Here is a 21,880-nt window from a genome sequence, read left to right on the forward strand (position 1 = left end):
TCTGTTGTTTGAATAAAGAATAGCACAAATATGAGATAATTAATTTCATTTACAAATGCACCTCAATTTACACTAGGTGAACGAGTATTTAGGATTTTAATATGTAGATAGGTCAAACGTACTACTACTCATGGATGGCATGACATCCAAATCAGACTAGCAAATATTTGTCAGTTGAGCTGTTTATTCAATAGATATATATATGCTAATTTATTTGGTCTATATTTGCAGCCAAAAAAAGAAAAGAACATTATATGAAGAAGCCAAAAAAAGAAAAGAAAATTATATGAAGAAGCGTTGTCACGTTTGTGCCCAAATAGAGTTTCTTCTTTTATGTGTTGTCATGATTTATTTTAGTCTACATTTAGAGCCAAGCCAGCTCATTCCAACATAGGCTCTCTCTCTCTCTCTCTCTCACTCACCCCATACCATAAAATCCCCCATCATCCCACTACACTACTACACCACTCCATCCAAAAACACCATGGCAGCTCTCAGTCTCCCAACTTTCACTGCAGCTTTCTCCTTCCTACTCCTCTTCACCTCCCACACCCAAGCCCAAACCGCACCCGCCCCGGGCCCCGCTGGCCCGCTCAACTTCACCGGCATCCTTGACAAGAATGGCCAATACACCACCTTCATCCGCCTCCTAATCCAAACCCAAGTAGCATCCCAAATTACAAACCAACTCAACAGCTCCACCGAGGGCCTAACCGTCTTTGCCCCGACAGACAACGCTTTCACCAGCCTCAAAGCCGGCACACTCAACAATCTCACAACCCAACAACAAGTAGACCTTGTCCTCTACCATGTGCTGCCCAAATATTACACTCTAGCCAGTCTTTTAACGGTGTCAAACCCCGTTAGAACTCAGGCCACAGGCCAAGACGGCGGCGCGTATGGGCTCAACTTCACAGGGTCGGGAAACCAAGTTAATGTGTCGAGTGGGGTGGTGGAGACTCCGATCAACAATGCACTTAGACAACAGTTTCCATTGGCCGTTTACCAAGTGGACAAAGTACTGTTGCCTAATGACTTGTTTGGCGCCAAGGCACCTGCATCGGCTCCTCCTCCAGCTAAGACCCCCTCATCAGGAAGCTCAAACGAAACGGCAACAAAGGCTGCGTCGTCACCTGATAATTCTGATGCTGGTTCGATTAAGAGCAATGCGGGTTTCATGGGATTAGTGTTTGGGATGATGGGTTTGCTTTTCATAGGGATTTTCTCGTAATTAAGCACCCAATATATAATATCCCAGCTAGGGTTTGTGGGATATGGACCTACGCACGAAACATTCGCGTTCTTAATTTGTATTCCTTATTATCTCTCCCTATTTCTCTATGTTTTTGGTACTTGTGTTTTAAATTTTTTAATCAAATTGTTTGATTGATTGTTATTCCTAATAAATCCCTAATACTGTTGGGTTTTAACGCAATTTAGGACCTCTCTTAGCTCTGTGACGAAAAAGAATTAATTCTGCAAAACATGCATTAATGTTCTTAATATGCACTTGCAAAATTAATTAATTAAGGGGGGAGATGTTGGAGTTCTGGTAATTAGGTCTACATCACATGCATGGCTAAATAAATAATTGAAGCAACTTGAATTCTAAATTTCTATGTTCTATTTCCACTCTTGCATCTGAGCTTCAATATATTCTCTCTCTTTATTTTTCTTTTGATTAAACAAAAGAGTACAAACTTGGTAACATCCAATAATATGAGAAATTAAAAATCTACATTGATTGATGAAATTGCGTCCCTCATTTCACAGCTACATTGATTGATGGACGATGATATAATTCATTTTCTGGGCATCTAGCCCAATAACTTTGATGGGTCCAAATTTTAACTTTGGGCATTACAACTTAATAAAGGAAATATATATAAAAAGTTGTAGAGTAATTAGCATCAAGTGGTCGTGCCGGAGTGGTTATCGGGCATGACTAGAAATCATGTGGGCTTTGCCCGCGCAGGTTCGAATCCTGCCGACCACGTTTTTTATATTACTTTTAGAATTTGGAAGAGGAGAGAGATTGTGACTTGCATTTTGCTCTTTTTTGCTTCCCCTTCTTCACTCATTTATGCACGCTGCTTTCAAACAAATTGCAGAAAAAATGAACCTGGCTTGCTATATGATCATGACTATTAACAAACAAGATACATCAATTAATATTCAGAAAACAGGGCATTGTTTTTTGCTGTCATGTTCATCTTACCAGTTACCAGTCACATTATATAGGTAATGGGTCATTATATGACTTCTAATCACCATTAAACAAGATATTTGAGTCATCACCATATCACCCTTTTCTATAATGCAGCCCACAATACACTCAACACCTCTAATTTAATCACCTAAAAGTGACATTATTTTGCTATCATGCATGACTTTTGGATGGCATGCATTTAATTAATGCAAATCAGATTTGACAACATATCTGGGCACCACAGTTAAGTTGGATGATCTTTTTGATGGCATTGCAGCAAACTGATAATATTAAAAATTGTCAAAATAAGAATCTCTATCAAGGTACTATTAGGAAGAGAATAATAATTGGAAAAAATGGGGATCCATTACAAGGGTCAAAAGATAGTTAGTTAATTAGTGGAGTGGAGGAGTTGTGGAAGGGTGGTGGGTGAGGTGTGGGGACTGGGCCTGTGAACCACAAGATGGTTTGTCTGGTTATGGGTTTCTCATATATCTGAAATACCTCATGTGATGCTACCCTAATGGCCGGTGGGTATATTTGATCAAATTCACAAACTCAGTGCTGTCTGTTGATGGTGCCTGGTGGTGCTGCTGTGTGTGAATATGCATTGTATATAATATTTGTCAAACTGAGACATCTTCTAAAAACTCTTCATCCACAATTTGATAACCTTTTAATTTTCATGTCAGAAAAGAAGAAGAAAAAATCATCATTGTATATTGTAATCAATAAAATGCCTAACAGAGACAATACAATAAACAATATATAGATGGAGGGGAGGATTTGGTTGTGGGGCAGCAAAAGCACTTAGAATTACAAATGCCTCGGTAGGTGCATATTTTGCTGTGGTTCACAATCTTCTTCACAACCAAAACATATCCATCTGTCACTTATCAGAGATCATGAGACGCAAAACGCCACGGGTGTGACAAAGTTCCAGATTCCAAAATTTTCTCTCTTATACTTTCTCAATCACCATCACACCTTTATATTTATTTTCACAATAATTTCCAGTTTATATATCTAAATAAAACACAATTTTAATGAGCCCTAGAATCTTCCACCCATCAAATGGGATAAGCTTAATCTCTTCTCTACCTTTATCATAACATGCATCAATCACTCTCGAACTTGTAGTGGGGAGGTCACTTTAATTTGTGTGTAACATTGGTTTAGCTTAGGCTCTCTGCCTGCCTATAGAAGGGGTGGCTCCCAAGACTTGGACAAATCCAAGTTGTGAGAAGAACACCTTCAATTCAGTTTCCCAGCTTTCTTTATCAGCATTAGTATTTTCGTGGTCATTTCCCTATTGAAACTTTAGAAAATGGTTGGTATTCAGTTTCGTTTCTGAGATGTATACTCGATATCCTGGTTGTTAATGCAAGTTGAAATATTTCTTCTTCCGCTCTTATATAAACACATGCAAATTGAACACATTAATGTCTGCTTTCCTCAGGACGGGAAAACGAGTTGGACTGTTGCCGATGCTGTGGACTACAAAGGATTCCCTGCTGACAAGTCCAGAACTGGCGGTTGGGTGGCCGCCGTGCTTATATTAAGTATACGCTCTTACTTTCGTGATTGAAGAATTTCTTCACCATCATTATAGCTTGTTAACTTCAAAGTTAATTCCCTTTGAATCAGTCAGTGATCATATTTGATCAGAAGTGATGTTGGTTGTTTGATCAGTTAATTAGTACAGCTTAACTGTGATCGAGTTCGAGTAGGAGGTTCATGCAAAGGTGATGGCTGGGGGTGAGAGATGGGTTTTAGGGGTTGTACGTAACATGTTTAATCAATGAGGGAAACATTCTATTTCTGGACAAAATAATAATCAGCACATTCGGCAGCACAAATGCATGAAAACAATTCTCTTGCCAATTACTCAAATAACCCTTTTGCTTATTTCAACTATATGGCACCTAATTAAAAAAATTCATTATTTTTGTGTAGGTATTGAAATATGCGAAAGGCTTTCAACCATGGGAATCGGAGTTAACTTGGTGACATACCTTGTTGGAACAATGCATTTGCCAAGTTCAACTTCAGCCAATATCGTCACAGATTTTGTGGGAACATCCTTTCTCCTCTGTTTGCTTGGAGGCTTCCTGGCCGATTCCTTTCTTGGCAGATACAACACTATTGCAATCTTTGCTTCAATACAAACACTGGTTTGTTTTTTAGACTATGTGCATTTTATTATTGGTGCATGCACATGCATCTTTTTTTTTCGAATGAAAAGGTTTTTTAATCCACCATGATCACGGTATACTATATATGTTTCTCTTAAGTTTCTTGGTGATATGTTCTAACCATTGCCTTCTTCTTGTGCTCCATAATAATTAACTGTGATCTAATCTTAATCAAATAATTCTGATGCAGGGAATGGTTGCATTAGCAATAGCAGTAAAACTGCCACAGCTACGGCCGCCTCTTTGTCACGCTACTGCTGCCAGCAACAACTGCAAGCAAGCCAACGGGTTCCAAATGGGAATTTTTTACCTGGCTTTATACACAATTGGACTAGGGATTGGTGGGCTGAAATCAAGTGTTTCAGGATTTGGAACTGACCAATTTGACGAGAAAGATGACAAAGAGAAAGCCCAGATGGCCTATTTCTTCAATAGGTTTTTCCTCTTCATTAGCACAGGAACTTTGGTGGCAGTCACAATCCTTGTCTACATACAAGATGAGGTGGATCGGAGCTTGGCCTATGGAATATGTTCCATTTCAATGTTTATAGCCATCTTACTATTTTTGGCTGGGACTAGAAGATACAGATACAAGAAAAGCTCGGGAAGTCCCATAGTTCAAATTTTGCAGGTTATTGTGGCTGCTATAAGGAAGAGAAAGATGACCACTCCAGTTGATGCAAACTCATTGCATGAGAATTCTCATGAGGCTTCAAGAATTGATCACACTGATCAGTTCCGGTAAGTTCGGTATTTATTTTATGGGAAATGATGAAGTGGGGTTATTGGTTACTGAGCAGGCTTGCTCTGCAAGATAACATGGACTATTCTTTTTTCTTTGTTCTTTTCTTTTTGCCACAAATCTTCGATTGCCTGATATCTTGCATTTCATGTCATGTGGTTCAATTTTTGGATAGTTTCTTGGACAAGGCTGCTATTCTGGCACAAGGAGATTTTGAGGAGAGAAATGCTGCAGGTTCCAGTTCCCCAAACCCTTGGAAGCTACGGTCAGTTACAAGGGTGGAGGAGGTGAAAATGATGGTAAGACTAGTTCCAATATGGGCCACAACCATCATGTTTTGGACTGCCTACGCACAGATGATCACCTTCTCTGTAGAACAAGCATCCACCATGCAGAGGTCAATCGGAAAATTTCAAATCCCAGCCGGCTCTCTTACAGTCTTCTTTGTGCTAGCCATAATGATCACTCTGGCTTTCTATGACCGTCTCATCATGCCGCTTTGGAAGAAATGGAATGGCCAACCAGGTATATGATTATTTCTACTAAGAAAAAAATACTAATGGCAATCTTAGTTTTATGATAATAATATGATGATTTTCTTACCCTTGATTGTTACTTTACATAACAATCTTGAATGCAAGTGCATACAAGAATAAATTACACTGCAGTTCTTGAAAACATTTTTTCTTTGCGATAGGTTTCACCAATCTACAGAGGATGGCAATTGGCCTTGTCCTATCAACAATTGGAATGGCAGTGGCAGCATTATCCGAGAGGAAGAGGTTGTCAGTGGCTAGAGCAATGGGAGGCACCACTAAAACTCTCCCTATCAGTGTGTTCTTATTGATCCCACAGTTCTTCCTGGTGGGTTCTGGTGAAGCTTTCATATACACCGGCCAGCTCGATTTCTTCATAACCAAGTCACCCAAAGGAATGAAAACTATGAGCACAGGCCTCTTCCTCAGCACTTTATCCCTTGGTTTCTTTATTAGTAGCTTCTTGGTTTCAATTGTGAAGGCGGTGACAGGAAGCAAAGATGGGCAAGGATGGCTTACAGACAATATAAATTATGGGAGGCTTGATTGTTTCTATGGACTTTTGACCGTTCTAAGCGTAATCAATTTTGTAGTTTATCTTGTTTGTGCAAGGTGGTACAAGACACACGAACAGTATCCACCTGCTTTGCAGATGACTTCTACTACTGATAAAGCTAATGGTTCCTCTGCTGAGGATAGGTGCTAGCTAATCGGTGGTGTTCATTAATTTATGTTTGCTTTGAGAATCTTAATAGAAATGAGGGTGTGATTATTTCAAGTGTGTCGTATACTACAAGTGTAAATGTATATACACATGCATCAAAATGACATGAAAGCCACTGCTACAAGCCCACATAAAAATAACATGTGGCAATTTTAATAATGCAATGATGAAAGTTTCAACTTGAATTAGCATAATAATCTCATATTAACTGCCTATATTAGGAACATGATAAAAGTACCGGTGAAAATAAAAATATAACTGTTTGTAGATTAATATATATTACACAGTTCAGATATGAACGAATTTGGACAAATATACCATTAGCAGTTAATTCTGCATATTTGGCTCATTCCCATACTATTTTGGTTGCCTACTGCAGGAGTGATTATAGAATACTATGGAAAAATCAAAGATTCTTTTAATAAGTTATTTTGAAATAATATTCCAACATATATTGTCCACGTTTATTCCTTGTAAATCTCTTCCTCTTATATCTCTATCTAGTCTCTTTGTACTGATCAACACTTGAAATCAGTAGAAAGAGACTAGATAGAGATATAGCTCTATCAAGATAAGAGGAAGAGATTTAAACAAGAGATAATTACATCAGATAAGCTAAGTGTTTGGCTTGGATTGGGTTTGTCCTTCACATTTGTCTTCCTCTCTCTCACTTTCTTTCCAAAAGTAGGATGGAGTTGTACATGAGATGGAATCAATCAAGCATTTGCAACTGTTGTTTTTAATCTGTACAAGTAGTTTTCTTATGTTTTGGCCTGTTCTGTACAAGTAGTTAAAGCAGTTAAAGACTACATGTTGTTACTGTTGAGAGTGTCTGTCCCACATTGAAAAGTTGAGAAACCTAGCAAGGGTTTATAAGGAGTTGGGCTACTCCCCCATTGCCAATTGGTTTTGGGGTGGAATCTCAACTTTCTTCAGTTACTAAGCTGTTTGTTGTTTAAAGCCTTTGTTCAATTTATATAAATACACGGTTTGTAATCTTGACAATCATCAAATAGCAAGCATTTCATTTCATAGCCTCATCAAATCCAAGAAGCTGCCTAATCTCCATCTTTATCATAGCAAGCAGCAACCACTCTCAAACTCATATCTTGGGGGCCAAGTTTTCTTCAGGAAGGGAAAATGAGTTCCATTGTTGCAGTCTCGCAAATGATGTTGACTACAAAGGGCACCCTGCTGACAACTCCAAAACTGTTGGTTGGCTTACCACCGCGCTTATAATGGGTGCGTGTGTAGTGTTCTTATTTTCATCTATGAACAAATAGAAGGTTCATACAAATTAAGGTGCACAGAGATGTGTTTTGGGGGTTTAACAGATGCTTACTGCATGAATGAGGGACACATGGTAGCCAAAAATATTCCATAATTAGCACATTCAGCACAAATGCATGGAACAATTGTTCTGTCACCACCTATAAAGTTTCTTACTTTAAAGTCAAGCCAGTTCTTAATTATTGCATTCAACTAATTATTATTATTATTTTGCAGGAGTTGAATTATGTGAAAGGCTTTAAACTATGGGAATAGCAGTGAACCTGATGGAGATTTTGAGGACAGAAATGCCATCGAGGCTGTCTTGGAAGCTTAGAGACCAGTTACAAAGGTGGAGGAGGTGAAAATGAAGATAAGACTACTTCCCATATGGGCCACAACCATCATATTTTGGACTTGTTATGCACAGATGATGACCTTCTCATTCAGTACAACAAGCATCCACCATCGGAAGCTTTCAAATCCCCGCTGCCTTCCCACCATTATGAATCTATGATCACTCTGGCTTTCAATGACCGTGTCATCATACCTCTCTGGAAGAAATGGAACGGCCAACCAGAGGTACATATATGAATACTCCACAACAAACTGATTACTAATTTTGGCAAAGTTAAGTGTGTAAAAGACTCAGTATGAATTTATCCATCTCCATCTGCATGCAATAGGTTTCACCCATCTACAGAGAATGGCAATTGGGCTTGTGCTATCAACTGTTGGGATGGGAGCAGCAGCACTATGTGAGAGGAAGAGGTTAGCAGTGGCTAAAGCCAATGGTGGATCAAATCCTCTGCATATTAGTGTTTTCTTCTTGCTCCCACAGTTCATTCTGGTGGGTTCTGCTAATGCTTTTGTATACAATGGCCAGCTCAATTTCTTCATAACCGAATCGCCTAAAGGAATGAAAACTATGAGCACAGGCCTCTTCGTCAGCTCATTGTCCTTTGGTTTCTTCTTTAGCAGCCTCTTGGTATCGATTGTGAATAAGGTGACAGGAGGCAAAGATGGATGGCTTGCGAGCAGTATAAACAATGGCAGGCTTGACACCTACTTCTGCTGCTAATGCTTCCCCTGTTGAGCAGATATCAGTGCATGTGGCTTTTTTTTTGTTCCCAAAATGCACCACATTTTTTAAAGCAAAAGATACCTCAAAGAAAGCTGTATCTCATCATACATGCCTATTTCCTAATGTTGGAGGTGGTTCTTCACAAGACAGGTTTGAAAATTGGCCGTGCAAAGATCTTCCTCTGGTTTGCCTGTCGTTAAGTTTGAATGGCCATTGAGAATGCGATTTCATCCCTTTCTTTGTCATTGATCACAAAGGAATTGATGTTCTGTTTTATATTTCTGTCCAATCTGTAATTTGTTCCTGTCACAGTATAATTTCCCCTTGACATTTTAATTACCAGAAAGCTTATGCGCTTTTCATTCAGTCAAAAAACATGAGCGCCATCATTCTCATCTAATTCCTCCGTGATTTGGGGGAGGAGAAGCAAATCCCTCGCCAACATTTTTAACAGTCGTCTTTCTTTCAAAGCTCAAATGCAGCGTGGCATCAAAAGGAGACAAATTGTCAATTTTTTTTTGCAGTAACGTAGGAAAAGGAGGGTGTTTCTCACTTCAGCTGCTAATGCAAAAAGACCAAACTTGCCAAAAGACTGAGTCCTGACTAAAAGACTCCCAATACAAAAATTCAAAGTAAATGGCCTTATGCATCAGTTCTCAATCCAAAGTAGTTCAAAGTACAGCGTGTAACTGACAGTAATGCATCAGTTAAATTCTTCATCTAAACCGTCTCAAAGCATCAAAACTGTTTGCCAGATCAGACAGCTTTCGCTTAAAGAAAATGATTAGTAGACTTTACACAAAAGTTCCAGATCACTTTTTTACATTTTTTTGGATCAAACAAGCAGTATGTAGCATTTAATGTCCTGGAAGAAAACCACCAGCTGATAGCAACAACATGAGAAGAAACCCTAAATCCATTTTGATGAATTTAGTAAAACCATCTGTTATCAAGTGCCTGAATTTATATGAGGATCAACCAAAAGGAAGATGCAAGAAATGCTGGACCAACAGCTATAAAATTGGTGTTAACTCAACCCAAATTTACTAGACTTCTTTCCAGCTCAAAACATACTAAAAATAATCATATAGTGACATTACGTATAGAAAAAGAACAGTGACGACATGTAAATATTATAAGCAAAATACAAGAAGGAACCGAGTCGATATAGATAAAGAGTACATAATACAGTAAGCATATGAATAAATATGCTCAATGACTTCAAGCTCTCTTTGTAAACTAATTATGAGTCTCAAAACATTTATAATTTCCTGCTCTCAAAGATAAATTGTCACAATGCACGGTAAGGATGACCACTGCTAAATTGAACTATTAGATATAGAACAAAAAATGACTAAGAACAAAGAGTGAGTAACACATAATCATCTAACACCACATAACCAGAACAATAGATGCTCAAGTCTAAACAATCAACAACCCAATTGATACATGGGGCTTCCCGTTGCTCTTTCTCGATTTTCTTCAATGTAATTCTCTATTTCTTTCTTTATCGGATATTTCCTTTTTATCAGATACAATGTTGAAGTTACCCATTAGCAAATCAATCCTGGGTTTCATTCTTCTTTCCAGTCCCTTCTCCATCTCTCTCCTCCAATAACCTCCCGGCCTCCAGATTATCCTGCTGAGACTTCCTCTGCGCCTCTAGGGCCTTAAGTGCCTGCAATTTGGCATGATTGTAATAGGCAACCCCGAGGAAAGCGATCAGATATCCGATCAAATTCACGGGTGTCACCGTATCCTTAATCACGGACCATGAAAACGCAATCAAAAGCCAATCTTTGACAACCCCAGCAACATTCATAGTCAAAGCAGAGGTCTTTCCCACCAACAGAAACACAGCAAGATTCAGAGCAAAGGCACACACCGAATTCGTCCCAAAAATGACGAAATCGAAATGAAAACTGGAGCTCTCCCTCAACACTGGCAACTCAACAATAACCCAGGGTACGCACAAGAACACAAAGCAACATGGCGCAACATAGTAAAGTGAAGTAATGGGGTTCAAACTAATACCCTTAGCATTAAGCAGAATCTGAATAAGAACCAACCTCGTGGCCTCAAAAGCCACAGCTAAAAGCTGCAACGCCACTCCCCAAGTATTGAATTTGGCTTCTCCATAAGCGGCGATGGCGACACCAACAGAGATCGAAACCATGTTGAGCATAGTGTCACTTTTGAAAGGGTCCTTCTTGAACACAACCCCAATTGAATAAACCGCAACGGGCATCAGGGCTTTGAGCATTTGGATGAAGGAGACGGAGAGGAATATGTAGGCGGAGTTTGAGAACCACAGCGAGAGGGCGTACAGGGCTCCGATGGGCACGACAGACTTGAGGTAGAGGTCACGTGACATGGAGACAGGCTCGACGAGCTTGAAGACGCGGACGAGGAGGTAAGCTAGGGATGAGCAGAAGCCCATATGGATCATGGTGAGCGAAATTGGGAAGGGCCAATTGTACATCTTGTGATCGAGGATGTACTTGTTGTAAACAATCACGGTGAAGCTGAGGAAGATCCATATGGCGACGTAGGTGTAGGAGAGGAGCACCTTCTTCACCACCCCTTCTGAAAGTCCCATTTTTCACAGAGAAATTTGGTACTTGATTGGATCTGAAACCCTAACCCTGAGACTCCCACTGACCCTGGGATTTAAATAAGGGGTTTTGGTTTGTAAGGAGGAGGAGACTTCTCAAATCCCAATATCTCTTCTCAACTGTGGAACGGAAAAGAGAGGAGGAGTTAGAATTTGGGCTTTGATACGATATGGGCTTTGTGACGAGAGTTTGATTCTAACTTCACTTCCATTTTCATTTTTTTTTTCCTGGAGTTTTGATTATGTGATTTAAACTTCCAAATATATATATTTTTTTTTTGGCGTTGGTCCAAGTACTCGTATTTGCTTCCATTTCTTATTCGTCTTTATATTTATTTCTATTTTCAGTTAGTAATCAAATCTAAATATAATGTAACGTATTTCAACATTATCAAACAAAAATAAGTAATGCATTTCAACACCTACCAAAATAACCCCCAAATATTATTTAAATATCATCTTGTCGGTATTAACGATATAATTCCAAAATGTCGGTATTAACGATATTATTTTAATCTATATTTTACTACGTGTCGACTTGGGTTAGTAGTTTTGAAGTAATCAATGTGTCTATAGACTCTAGAAATTGTGTTGCTCTTCAATATCCCTAATTGCAAATATTAAATTTAAAATAAAATTTTAAAAAAAATTATATAAAAGATATTGAGAAAGAGGAGAATTAAACACAAAACTTCGGATACATTTATAAGTAATTAATTTTAATTACTTGAATTACAAGTTTATGATGTAAAGATGAAAAGATGAAAAGAAAAAGAAAAAAAAAAGGCACATGTTGAGAGGCTAGTTAGTCAAGTTACAACTTTACGTATATATTTCATTGAGTAATTGGGAAACCAAATTAGAGATCTTTATTAATATCAGAGATATGAACCAAGCAGGGTTGGTTTATACTAGTTGTGTTTGTGTTAGATTGTTGACTGAGACTTTTTTGGGTTGAAACTTGAAACTTAGAAAAAAAAATTTGATCAAAGAAACTTAGAAATTGAACAAAGAAAAGGCTGAATTGCCTCGCAATCAAGGGCGAAGACCCAGGAGGGTGAGTCGTTGACACTTCTCTTGCGTGCGTTGAAGGGTTCTTTTTTCACGCTGCTGTCACCTGACTTGAAGGTGCATTCTGCCATTGACTCCATCAGCAGAAAAGTTGACATCCTTTCACCCCCTTCAACGGTTCGTCCCCCCACCCCAACTTTTGGATTCGTTGCCATTTGTTTGTTTGGTCTGATTCAATTGACATCAAATGGGCCTTGGGTTTCGTGAGCCGAACTGCAGCTGGATCAAAAGTTTTTCCAGATTCTTGATTCTTAAGAAAGAAAATTAGCCCAATATTTCTTAGGATATAATTTCCCCACTTTCCTTTTCTCCATTTACACTTCATTTTGCTTTTTAATCAATTTTGTTTTTTCTCTTTCCGATTCTTCCCTTACCTTACATTAATTTCTTTTTACTTCACTTTTATATTAGTTCTTTTTCTTTATACTTAATTTTCCAACTTGCATTCCATTTTCAGTATAAAAAATTTCCTTTAATCGAGTAAGAAATTAAGTTTTTTTTCCCTTTAATACTGAAAATGGAGTGTAAGTTGGAAAATTAAGTATAAAGATAAAGAAATAATATAAAAGTGAAGTAAAAAAGAAATTAACGTAAGATAATGATAGAATAGGAAAGAGAAAAAACAAAATTGATTAAAAAGTATTAAAAAGTAAAAAGGGGTATAAGTGGAGAAAATGAGAGTGGGGAAATCAACTCCTTATTTCTTAATGGCCAAAGATTGCAAGGCTCCTCCCATAAAAAAGAACTTGTATATTATAAGAATATCACTGTTTTGCTATTCCGACCAACTACGTTCTATAATCATTATAAATAACATAACATGATTGATCGGGATATCTCCTAATATAGAAGTTTTTCTCCCTCCAAATAACCTATTGTTTTTTGTGGCAGCCACTCTCCAATTTAATAACAACGCCTGTGGCATTTCACATCAAAACAAACAAAATCCAAAATGGGATACGATTGCAAATGCAAAACAAAATGTTGAGAAATTACACAAGACACATTTATACAGGTAGGTTAATACAATCAAATTTGTTTTAAACCAGAAGGGGGAATTCTAAAAAGGCTAATTGCGAATCATGTGGAGTGAAACAAAGTGTCATGACTGCTCAATTTCACTACTTTTTCTGAGCACAAGGAGTGCAGTGAGTGTCTTTAACCTTTAACGCATAGGGCCCAGAGAATTATTTTTTCCAGCTAATTAGCTCTCTCTCTGGCCAATGGCCATTGATTGACAACCGCGTGTTTGATTCTTCTTTAATAGAAAGATGAGTCACACCACAACCTCACTGCACTGCTAAAAAGTCACTCTCCAACAAAAAAAAAAAGAGTTTTCTACTACTGCACGCACACAGTCCCTCTCAACAGTAACTTCTCTCTCCCAACAGTATGCAATCACATTCCCAGAAGAATCTCATGCTTTACTGTTTAGCAACTAAATAAATCACATTCTCGTATAAATCATAATCACATTTACCCACTAAACCACAGAAAAAGAAAAGAAAAAAAAGAAAGAGAATGCATACCAAATAGGTTCATTCATTCCGTGAACCCCACCAACCAGATTGTGCAACCAACACCATCTATCGGCACAGATCCCCCAGGCGCACTTGCCCATATCCTGCGCCGCCCAACCCAGAAAAAAAAACCCACACTTGATAAATTTATCGTTTTGTTTAGAAGCAGAAGAAAGGATTTCATTTTTCTTCTTGCTAGCTAGCCTAGTTTTGGTTTTTGTTCTTCTGTTTTTGTCGGTATGGAGACCAACAAGCCACAGAAGAAAAAGAAGTGGTTTTTACCATTGGTGCTTTCTTTGTTGTTATCTACTCTGCTCATATTTATCACTGTTTTCACTTCTTCTAGCTCATCTTCTTCAAGATTGTACAAGACCCGTGTGAAGAATGAGCTCCCGCATTTTGTGGAGTCCAAGTTAAAGGTTTCAGCTACCTCCAAAGACCCAGTACCAAGACTGGCTTACTTGATCTCTGGCTCAATGGGCGACGGCGAGAGCTTGAAGAGGACCTTGAAGGCTCTGTACCATCCCAGGAATCAATATGCAGTGCATTTGGACCTCGAGGCTTCGGCTGAGGAGAGGATGGACTTGGCCAAGTTTGTCAAGAATGAGCCGCTGTTTACCAAATTGGGTAATGTTAGAGCGGTTGTGAGGGCCAATTTGGTAACTTACAGAGGCCCTACTATGGTTACCAATACACTTCACGCTGCGGCGATTTTGTTCAAGGAAGGTGGAGATTGGGATTGGTTTATCAATTTGAGTGCTTCCGATTATCCTTTAGTGACCCAAGATGGTAAATTTAACGGCCTTTTAATAGCAAAATGTGATTTGATTCTTTGACTGTTAGTCTCTGCTTTGGGTGATTTTTTATAATTAGCTTGGAATTGGTTCTTTGAAGGACCTGTCTAATGTGTAGAATGGGTAATTTATGAATTTTTTTTTCTCCTGTTCTTTTTCTTTAATGTGGGTAGGAACTGGATTTTGCTTATTATGGGTTTGCATTGACTGTTTTGACTAAGTTGTCTCGCATTTATGCATCGGATTTTGTGATTTTGTTCTGCATTTATGCATTGGATTTCTTGGTTTCCCAAGCTTATTTTTGGTAAGTACAATATAACTACTTTTGCTCATTGCTAGCTGTACTGGCGTTCATATATTGCTCTTGTTTTATAATACAAAGAAGATGAGGGAAGTGGGGCTTTACTCTTTGCAGTTTTATCTGTGATCTCTGGCATTGGTGCAATTTGTTAGTTTCTATGCTGATTTCATTTGATTGCCCATTTCTGCCCCTGTCATATCCTAACGCCTTAGTTTATATGTCTGTCTTTCCTGTACCACAGATCTGCTTCATGTCTTGTCATCCATTCCAAGAAATCTTAATTTTATTGAGCATACCAGTGACATTGGCTGGAAGGAGTATGTGGCTCATCTTTCCTCCTTTTGTAGTAATTTTTTGTTTTGATTAAGTTTACAAGTAGGACACACTAAATCTGCAAAGTTATATATGACTGCTCCTTAAAGGTTTGAATTCCATGAACCCCACAGGAATCAGAGGGCAAAACCCGTTATAATAGATCCAGGGCTGTATAGCCTGCAAAAATCAGATGTATTCTGGGTTTCAGAGAAAAGGAGCGTGCCAACTGCATATAAGTTGTTTACAGGTGAAAATGTCTGCTTCCAGTGCTCTCATTTTGATTTGATCTGTCTACCTGTTGTTTCCTTCACCTACTTTATGATTATTGATCTTTTACAGGATAGAATGCCAAAATATCTTTCAAATTTGTGAATAACTAGATAAACCCAATGTTTTAACAAACGATGGTTTAAGGCCAATACCCTAGAAAGTTTTATGATATTGCTATTATTGAAACAATTATCTGCATATAAGAGAAGTTTAAATTATTTGTAGCATACATCTGGTTGGCGTGTTATATCTCATAAATGGCTTTCAAATTAGAAAGTGCACTGCTTATACTGTTCTGTAACATAAGTTACATGAGGGTGTAGTTTCATTTTCCTTTTGCCTTTGTGTTTATGCACACAATACCTTAATTTTCTTGTCATCTGTCATTGACTCATTACTATAGGAAGAATTTGAATTGATTTATTCAACTTTAAAGTCCCTCTGTACATTTAACTATTACCTGATTCTGGATTCTGCGCAATAATTTCCTCAGGTTCTGCTTGGATGATGCTCTCCCGCCCTTTTATAGAGTATATTTTATGGGGTTGGGACAACCTCCCAAGGATAGTGCTTATGTATTATGCCAACTTTCTTTCTTCACCAGAAGGGTATTTCCACACTGTCATCTGCAATGCTGAGGAGTTTCGGAACACTACTGTGAACCATGATCTCCACTTCATATCATGGGACAACCCACCAAAACAACATCCACATTTCCTCATCATTGATGACTTCCAGCGGATGGTAGACAGCAATGCTCCCTTCGCCAGGAAGTTTGGCAGGAATGTGTCAGCTCTTGACAAGATCGACTCTGAGCTTTTAGGCTGCAATGCCAATGGATTTGTACCAGGCGGATGGTTCAGTACTCAAGGAAATGCAAATGTAACTGTTCCAGATTACAATTTAAAAAACATCACCACTCTTAGGCCGGGTCCAGGTGCTGAAAGGCTAAAACGTCTCATCACTGGTTTGATATCTGCAGAGGATTTTCATGCAAAGCAATGCACCTGACTCCTGAGAGTCCAGATAAACTACTTTGCTAATTTTAGAAGTTATACCAAGTAAGCAATGCCGATTATTGATCTTAGTTTATATAAATAATGGCCAATAGGCCATATAGTAGGCTATAGGAACTTAGTGGGGAAGAGAAGTTACTAGCTACCATCATATATATATGCATTACCATATCTGGTAAAATTCAACACCATATTCTTCAAAAGCTGAAGGTGTATTTTAATGTATTATTTTATTTACATAATGATAAGTGATGTTGAATCATGCTTATATGCCAAGTTTCTGCAGGTTATCATAAAGAGAAAATAATATAAACATAAAAATTAAAAATTTAGATTCAAACAGTTTATAGTCTTTCAACAGCACATACGCAGCTGCAGTTAGCATTCAAGCCAGGGGAGAAGATGACTAGCTAGCCCTGCTCATTGCCATAGTTTACTGATATAATTATAAAGAAATGCTTTTTTCGCTCTTTAAGAGAAAAATATTCCAACAATTACAGCCTTACAGGTTGTCTGTTATATACTTAGTACAAATTAACCTGTAAATATACAAGACTAATTTGTTATAGACTTGCTGTAAATAAATTGAAAGAATCATTCATCTTTCTGTTGCATTATTCGACTTAAACAGTATTTTGAGGTAAAAAATGGCATGTTGGCATTAAAATATGAAAAAACAAAAAATACATTAAGAGAGGTTGTTAGTCAACCCCCCGAATTCACCATTTTACAAAGAGAGTCGAGCATATTAACTATTTCTTCTGCTTGTGGATGACAAATATTACCAATAAGGAATTCTTCAGCCACTCCATTTAACTCTATCACACTGGAACCAGGTTTCTTCTTCATTCCCGCTTCCGATATCATATTTCTGACTCTGTTTGCCTCCAATTCCATGCCAGCAGCCTTGTACATATTATATGAAAGAACACGAATGCCACAGTCAGCTACTCCCATCTCAGCGAGCTTTTTCCAAATTCTGTCCCCAACTTCAACATTCCCATGAACTCTGCATGCAGCCAGTAATGCTCCCCACACATTGACATCCCCTCTTCGTAGTCCTCCCATCTTGACCTCTGTAAACTTCTCAGCTTCCTCCACCAAGCCTGCTCTTGCCAAAAGGTCAACAACACATCCGTAGTGCTCAAGCCCAGGTTTAACCCCGTAAAGGTTACCCATTTGATCAAACAACTCAAGGCCCTTGTCAACCATTTTTGCATGCGTACAAGCCGTGAGAACAGCAACAAATGTGGTCTCTGTGGGTTGAACGCCACCATATTCAACCATTTTATTAAAGAGTTCAAGTGATTTCCTTGCATCACCATTCATTGCAACCCCAGCAATCATAGCATTCCACGCTCTAGCATCCTTATTAGAAATGCCCTCAAAAACCCACAAAGCTGCTTCCACATATCCGCATTTTGAGTACATATCAACCAGTGCAGTGGCCAATATCGTATTTGATTCAAGATTGTACCTTTTAGCATATGAGTGGACCCACAAGCCTTGCGTGACCGCACCAAGATGAGCAGAGGCAGTGAGAACACTAACAAGAACTGACTCATTAGGCTTTGTGCCTACTTCTTGCAATTGCCTAAATAAAGATAGCACCTCCCTGAAGTGGCTCACCCGAGAATACGCAGCCATCATTGCACTCCATGATATAGCATTCCTCTCAGGCATTTCATCAAACAAAGCTCTAGCATTTTCAACGTCCCCCGCCTTTCCATACCCGTCAATCATTGCCGTCCACACCACCACATCCCTTTTCGGACTTTTATCGAACACCAACTTTGCAGTTTCCATGTCGTGGATAACAGAGTAAAACTCGATCAGCGAGCTAAGAACAAAAGGGTCGTCCCGGTACCCAAATTTAAAAACATGGGCATGAACTAAGCGACCACTCAGCTTAGAATTCGGGATGAGAATTGTACACGCTTTGATCAATGGCGGAAAAGTATAGTTATTAGGAACAAACCCATAATTCAGCATGTCTAAATAACACAAAATGGCGGGAATTGGCGTATGCGATTGAAGAACATATCCTCTGATCATGGTGTTGTACATGAAGGTGTTGCGGTGATGATGATGCTTGAAGATTGAGCAAGCGTAGCAAAACAAGGAAGCATCTTTCGAGGTTGCGGCGGCCGAGAGGAGCGGTGCAATTGCGTAGGGGTTTTCCGGTAGACGACATGTGAGGAGGTGGGCGTAGATTTGCTTGAGTTGGTTTAGGGTTTTGCATTTTTGTGAGAGGGAAACAAGGTCGTTGCTTTTAACGGTTTTCTGAATCATCTGAAATGGGCGGGATATATCTTTGGGGTATTTTGCCTCAAGAGGAGGAATGAGATAGCTTGATAAAAATTATTAAAGCCGTCTGATTTAACGACTTTATAAAGTCAAAGCACTTATCAGTTGCAGCCGAGTCAACCCAAATGGACCTTTCCTGGACCTAGCCTTGTTTGCTCTTATAAGTTGGTTATGGTTTTTTATATAACATCAAATTGAAGCCAAATGTGACTCAAAAATATGGACCTTTGATGGATTTGTGAAACTACTGCAGATAAAATTAGTGCTAGCTGGTAGAAGCAAACGATTATGATTAGAGCAAATGCTCATTTTCTAATTTATGAATCAAAGCAAAATGAGATTTCTTTCGTTCACTCATCTGCAATCTTAACAATTTTCTTTCCCGTGTTATGGCCACGGAAAAGTCCAATGAAAGCAGATGGAACACTCTCCAGACCATGTGAGATGTCTTCAATGGCATGCAATTTTCCAGTACGAAGATGATCTGTGGTGGTGGAAAGAAAATCCGAATAGACATTCATTTGATCAGCTGCTAAAAACCCCTGGATCTTGATTCTCTTGTATATAACATCTAGCATATCTGGTGCAGCTCTCTTTCCAGCATCTGTATACTCAGAGATTACGCCACAAACAGCAACTCTACCAAAAGTGTTCATGTTAGAAACTGCTGCTTCTAGCATCTCAGCCCCCACATTGTCAAAGTATATGTCAATACCATCGGGGAAGTACCTGTAGATCAAAACATTAGAACACACAGCAGAATCAATTTATTTTAGGCATGTATTATTTAGCTTCAAAGCCACCAGCCTTGAGTATATAAGGGAGGATTTACTTTTTGAGGGTTGACTTTAAATCAGACTCTTCCTTGTAGTTGAATGCGTCATCAAATCCGAGCTTTTCCTTGAGCAGTGCTACCTATAACAAGTTGAACTTAAGAACTCAACCTCATAATAATACAACATTCAGACCAATTTTCATTCACACAGTAGTATACTGACTGAAAAGTTTTGTAAGGTCACCTTTTCTTTGGTTCCTGCACAGCCAACAACGTAGCAACCAAACAGTTTTGCATACTGTCCGACCAAATTCCCAACTGATCCAGAAGCTGCAGACACGAAAACTTTCTCCCCCTTCTTAGGCTTGCATACTTCGAAAAATCCACCATATGCTGTAAGTCCACTGAAACCTGTAAGAGCAAATTAATGCATTGTTATGAAAAACAAATCCTCTGCATAGCACTCCACTGCCGTAGTTGAGAGATTGGCAGAAACTTAAGGTTTCTCAGCTGCCACTGATCAGACACAAAGACAACTGTAACTGTTCTAATTTCTCATCTAACAATTTACTAATGGCCAAATTAATGTACATCTCATCCCTACCGTTCTGCGCATTTGCTGTTGAAGTTGTTTTGGCTCAAGATTCAAAACCATATCCATTATACAAGAATTGCAAAACAACAATGCAAAATTGAAGATGAAGACGAAGATGTTAAGTGGTAAATTGGTAATTAATTACCTAGAATTCCAACTTGGTGAGACAGTGGAAATCCCAAAGGATCCAATTTCCTAAACATGCTTCCTTCTTTTAGTACACTATACTCTCCCCAAGTGATAAGCCCCACAACCAAGTCATCCTTCTCAAATTCAGGATTCCCAGAAGCCACAACTTTTGCCACACCATAAGCATCAATAGTCTGTCATCATAAAACAAATGAAAAGATATTTATATATAAAAAAACAGCCATTTCAGATTCTGTAACAAACAAAACTCTCAACTCAGAAACATATGCTTCAATGAATTGTATGACAGCTTACTTCTCCTGGAGTGATGGCAGCTGCAAAGCCTATAGCTTTCTGTGAGGAGCTGAAACTTTTCATGCGGTTTAGCTGGTAAGGGTCAATTGACACATACAGATTCTTCACAATAATATCACTGGAACCAGGGTCAACTGATATATCAAGGGCTAAGGTCCTGAGCTCAAAGTTTGACTCCTTGGGTTCACCGTCTATCTGGTTCTTTATTGTTATGTACCTATTGGCTACCTCCATCTTCACTTGCCTTGCCTCTTTGTGAAAAGCTCAGTGGATAACATGTATATATACACTACAGAGATTGCAGTAGGAAGGATAATCTCATTGGATGCTTCTAACAGGCTCATTAGAAAAATTAAAAAGCCGGACAGTTTGTTGTTCACGCTGATATAATAACCATTTGACCTTCTCAGACCAAAATTAAAAAAACAGAGCTTAAAAAAAGAATTGGATGTAAGAAAGACAGAGCCTTGAACAGAACGACGAGGCATTTTTTTTCCTGTACCTGGTAGCATTTTCAATGCATAAAATGAATTAGAAAATAAAATTATTAAAGAAAAACCATTGGTTGATTATTTATCCTATGCACGTACATTACATACTGTCCACAAGAATGGAATAACATGCTCATAAAAATCCACAAGAATGGTTGATTCTTTGATGAGAACAGGCCAAACCAATGTACAAGTTAAAATCTTGAGAGAGACTTGGCCAGCCAATTAAAACCCAAAGAAGATGCTTTCGATCGAGCTTTGTTGCCTTTTTTTTTTCTTTTTCTTTTTTTTTTCCCACCAAACCTGAAACCAACCATCTAACGGATGTCTTTAGTTCAAATTAACTTGTTTCTTCTTCGCAATCTCTTTTCTCAACCAAATTGTACCGCCCATATGATTAAGAGAACTTATTTTTTTTATAAATGTTTATGGAAATTTTGTTATGTCTAGTATATGATGTATAAATGTAAGGAAGATTAATTCCCTTGTCAATTAACAAGACCGACCATCTCATGTTATCCTACCTCTTATATAACATTGATAACTAACTACTTTAGCAGGATTTCGATACCATACCTTATGAATTGTTTGAAATTTGTCAAAAATCT

General features: G+C 38.4%; 5 protein-coding genes, 1 non-coding gene and 2 pseudogenes across 6 annotated transcripts; 5 read left to right on the plus strand and 3 right to left on the minus strand.

Moving 5' to 3' along the window:
- Nucleotides 1-403: 403 nt before the first annotated feature.
- On the plus strand, nt 404-1,407 carry LOC110759961 (fasciclin-like arabinogalactan protein 9). The gene has a single exon (XM_021962108.2). The coding sequence runs from the start codon at nt 485-487 to the stop codon at nt 1,229-1,231; it is 747 nt and encodes a 248-aa protein (XP_021817800.1). The 5' UTR covers nt 404-484; the 3' UTR covers nt 1,232-1,407.
- A 507-nt stretch (nt 1,408-1,914) lies between these two features.
- TRNAS-AGA (transfer RNA serine (anticodon AGA)) lies at nt 1,915-1,996 on the plus strand. The gene has a single exon. It is a non-coding gene; the product is annotated as a tRNA-Ser (tRNA).
- A 1,331-nt stretch (nt 1,997-3,327) lies between these two features.
- Nucleotides 3,328-6,563, plus strand: LOC110759969 (protein NRT1/ PTR FAMILY 6.2-like). The gene is made up of 6 exons (XM_021962119.2): nt 3,328-3,539; nt 3,669-3,771; nt 4,166-4,383; nt 4,595-5,145; nt 5,322-5,671; nt 5,844-6,563. Exons 1-6 carry the CDS (start codon nt 3,537-3,539, stop codon nt 6,386-6,388), a joined length of 1,770 nt encoding a protein of 589 aa, XP_021817811.2. The 5' UTR covers nt 3,328-3,536; the 3' UTR covers nt 6,389-6,563.
- A 1,675-nt stretch (nt 6,564-8,238) lies between these two features.
- LOC110759907 (protein NRT1/ PTR FAMILY 6.2 pseudogene) lies at nt 8,239-8,756 on the plus strand (annotated as a pseudogene).
- Nucleotides 8,757-9,862: 1,106 nt separating this feature from the next.
- LOC110759877 (putative sugar phosphate/phosphate translocator At4g32390) lies at nt 9,863-11,496 on the minus strand. Its single transcript, XM_021962014.2, has one exon. It carries the CDS (start codon nt 11,356-11,358, stop codon nt 10,321-10,323), a length of 1,038 nt encoding a protein of 345 aa, XP_021817706.1. The 5' UTR covers nt 11,359-11,496; the 3' UTR covers nt 9,863-10,320.
- Nucleotides 11,497-13,907: 2,411 nt separating this feature from the next.
- LOC110759876 (beta-glucuronosyltransferase GlcAT14B) lies at nt 13,908-16,928 on the plus strand. The gene is made up of 4 exons (XM_021962013.2): nt 13,908-14,753; nt 15,301-15,376; nt 15,506-15,621; nt 16,138-16,928. The coding sequence occupies exons 1-4, from the start codon at nt 14,204-14,206 to the stop codon at nt 16,653-16,655; spliced, it is 1,260 nt and encodes a 419-aa protein (XP_021817705.1). The 5' UTR covers nt 13,908-14,203; the 3' UTR covers nt 16,656-16,928.
- A 309-nt stretch (nt 16,929-17,237) lies between these two features.
- LOC110759957 (pentatricopeptide repeat-containing protein At5g66520 pseudogene) lies at nt 17,238-19,170 on the minus strand (annotated as a pseudogene).
- A 67-nt stretch (nt 19,171-19,237) lies between these two features.
- Nucleotides 19,238-21,262, minus strand: LOC110759891 (2-alkenal reductase (NADP(+)-dependent)). Its single transcript, XM_021962033.2, has 5 exons — nt 20,782-21,262; nt 20,483-20,660; nt 19,987-20,153; nt 19,800-19,882; nt 19,238-19,696 (listed from the first exon to the last, which is right to left on the minus strand). Exons 1-5 carry the CDS (start codon nt 21,013-21,015, stop codon nt 19,318-19,320), a joined length of 1,041 nt encoding a protein of 346 aa, XP_021817725.1. The 5' UTR covers nt 21,016-21,262; the 3' UTR covers nt 19,238-19,317.
- Nucleotides 21,263-21,880: the final 618 nt, after the last annotated feature.

This window comes from Prunus avium, chromosome 7 (assembly GCF_965620075.1).
Source record: "Prunus avium chromosome 7, drPruAviu1.hap1.1, whole genome shotgun sequence".
NCBI classification, from domain to species: domain Eukaryota; kingdom Viridiplantae; phylum Streptophyta; class Magnoliopsida; order Rosales; family Rosaceae; genus Prunus; species Prunus avium.

What these genes read in the sequence shown, in the direction of transcription:
- LOC110759876 (XM_021962013.2), top strand. Translation starts at nt 14,204, where the DNA reads ATGGAGACCAACAAGCCACAGAAGAAAAAGAAGTGGTTTTTACCATTG. An exon ending in TCCTTTAGTGACCCAAGATG is followed by an intron (nt 14,754 to 15,300) that starts GTAAATTTAACG and finishes CCTGTACCACAG; the next exon opens with ATCTGCTTCATGTCTTGTCA. An exon ending in AGTGACATTGGCTGGAAGGA is followed by an intron (nt 15,377 to 15,505) that starts GTATGTGGCTCA and finishes TGAACCCCACAG; the next exon opens with GAATCAGAGGGCAAAACCCG.
- LOC110759961 (XM_021962108.2), top strand. Translation starts at nt 485, where the DNA reads ATGGCAGCTCTCAGTCTCCCAACTTTCACTGCAGCTTTCTCCTTCCTA.
- LOC110759891 (XM_021962033.2), bottom strand. Translation starts at nt 21,015, where the DNA reads ATGGAGGTAGCCAATAGGTACATAACAATAAAGAACCAGATAGACGGT. An exon ending in CTGCCATCACTCCAGGAGAA is followed by an intron (nt 20,661 to 20,781) that starts GTAAGCTGTCAT and finishes TTATGATGACAG; the next exon opens with ACTATTGATGCTTATGGTGT. An exon ending in TCACCAAGTTGGAATTCTAG is followed by an intron (nt 20,154 to 20,482) that starts GTAATTAATTAC and finishes TTGCTCTTACAG; the next exon opens with GTTTCAGTGGACTTACAGCA.
- LOC110759969 (XM_021962119.2), top strand. An exon ending in GGCCGCCGTGCTTATATTAA is followed by an intron (nt 3,772 to 4,165) that starts GTATACGCTCTT and finishes ATTTTTGTGTAG; the next exon opens with GTATTGAAATATGCGAAAGG. An exon ending in TTGCTTCAATACAAACACTG is followed by an intron (nt 4,384 to 4,594) that starts GTTTGTTTTTTA and finishes ATTCTGATGCAG; the next exon opens with GGAATGGTTGCATTAGCAAT.
- LOC110759877 (XM_021962014.2), bottom strand. Translation starts at nt 11,358, where the DNA reads ATGGGACTTTCAGAAGGGGTGGTGAAGAAGGTGCTCCTCTCCTACACC.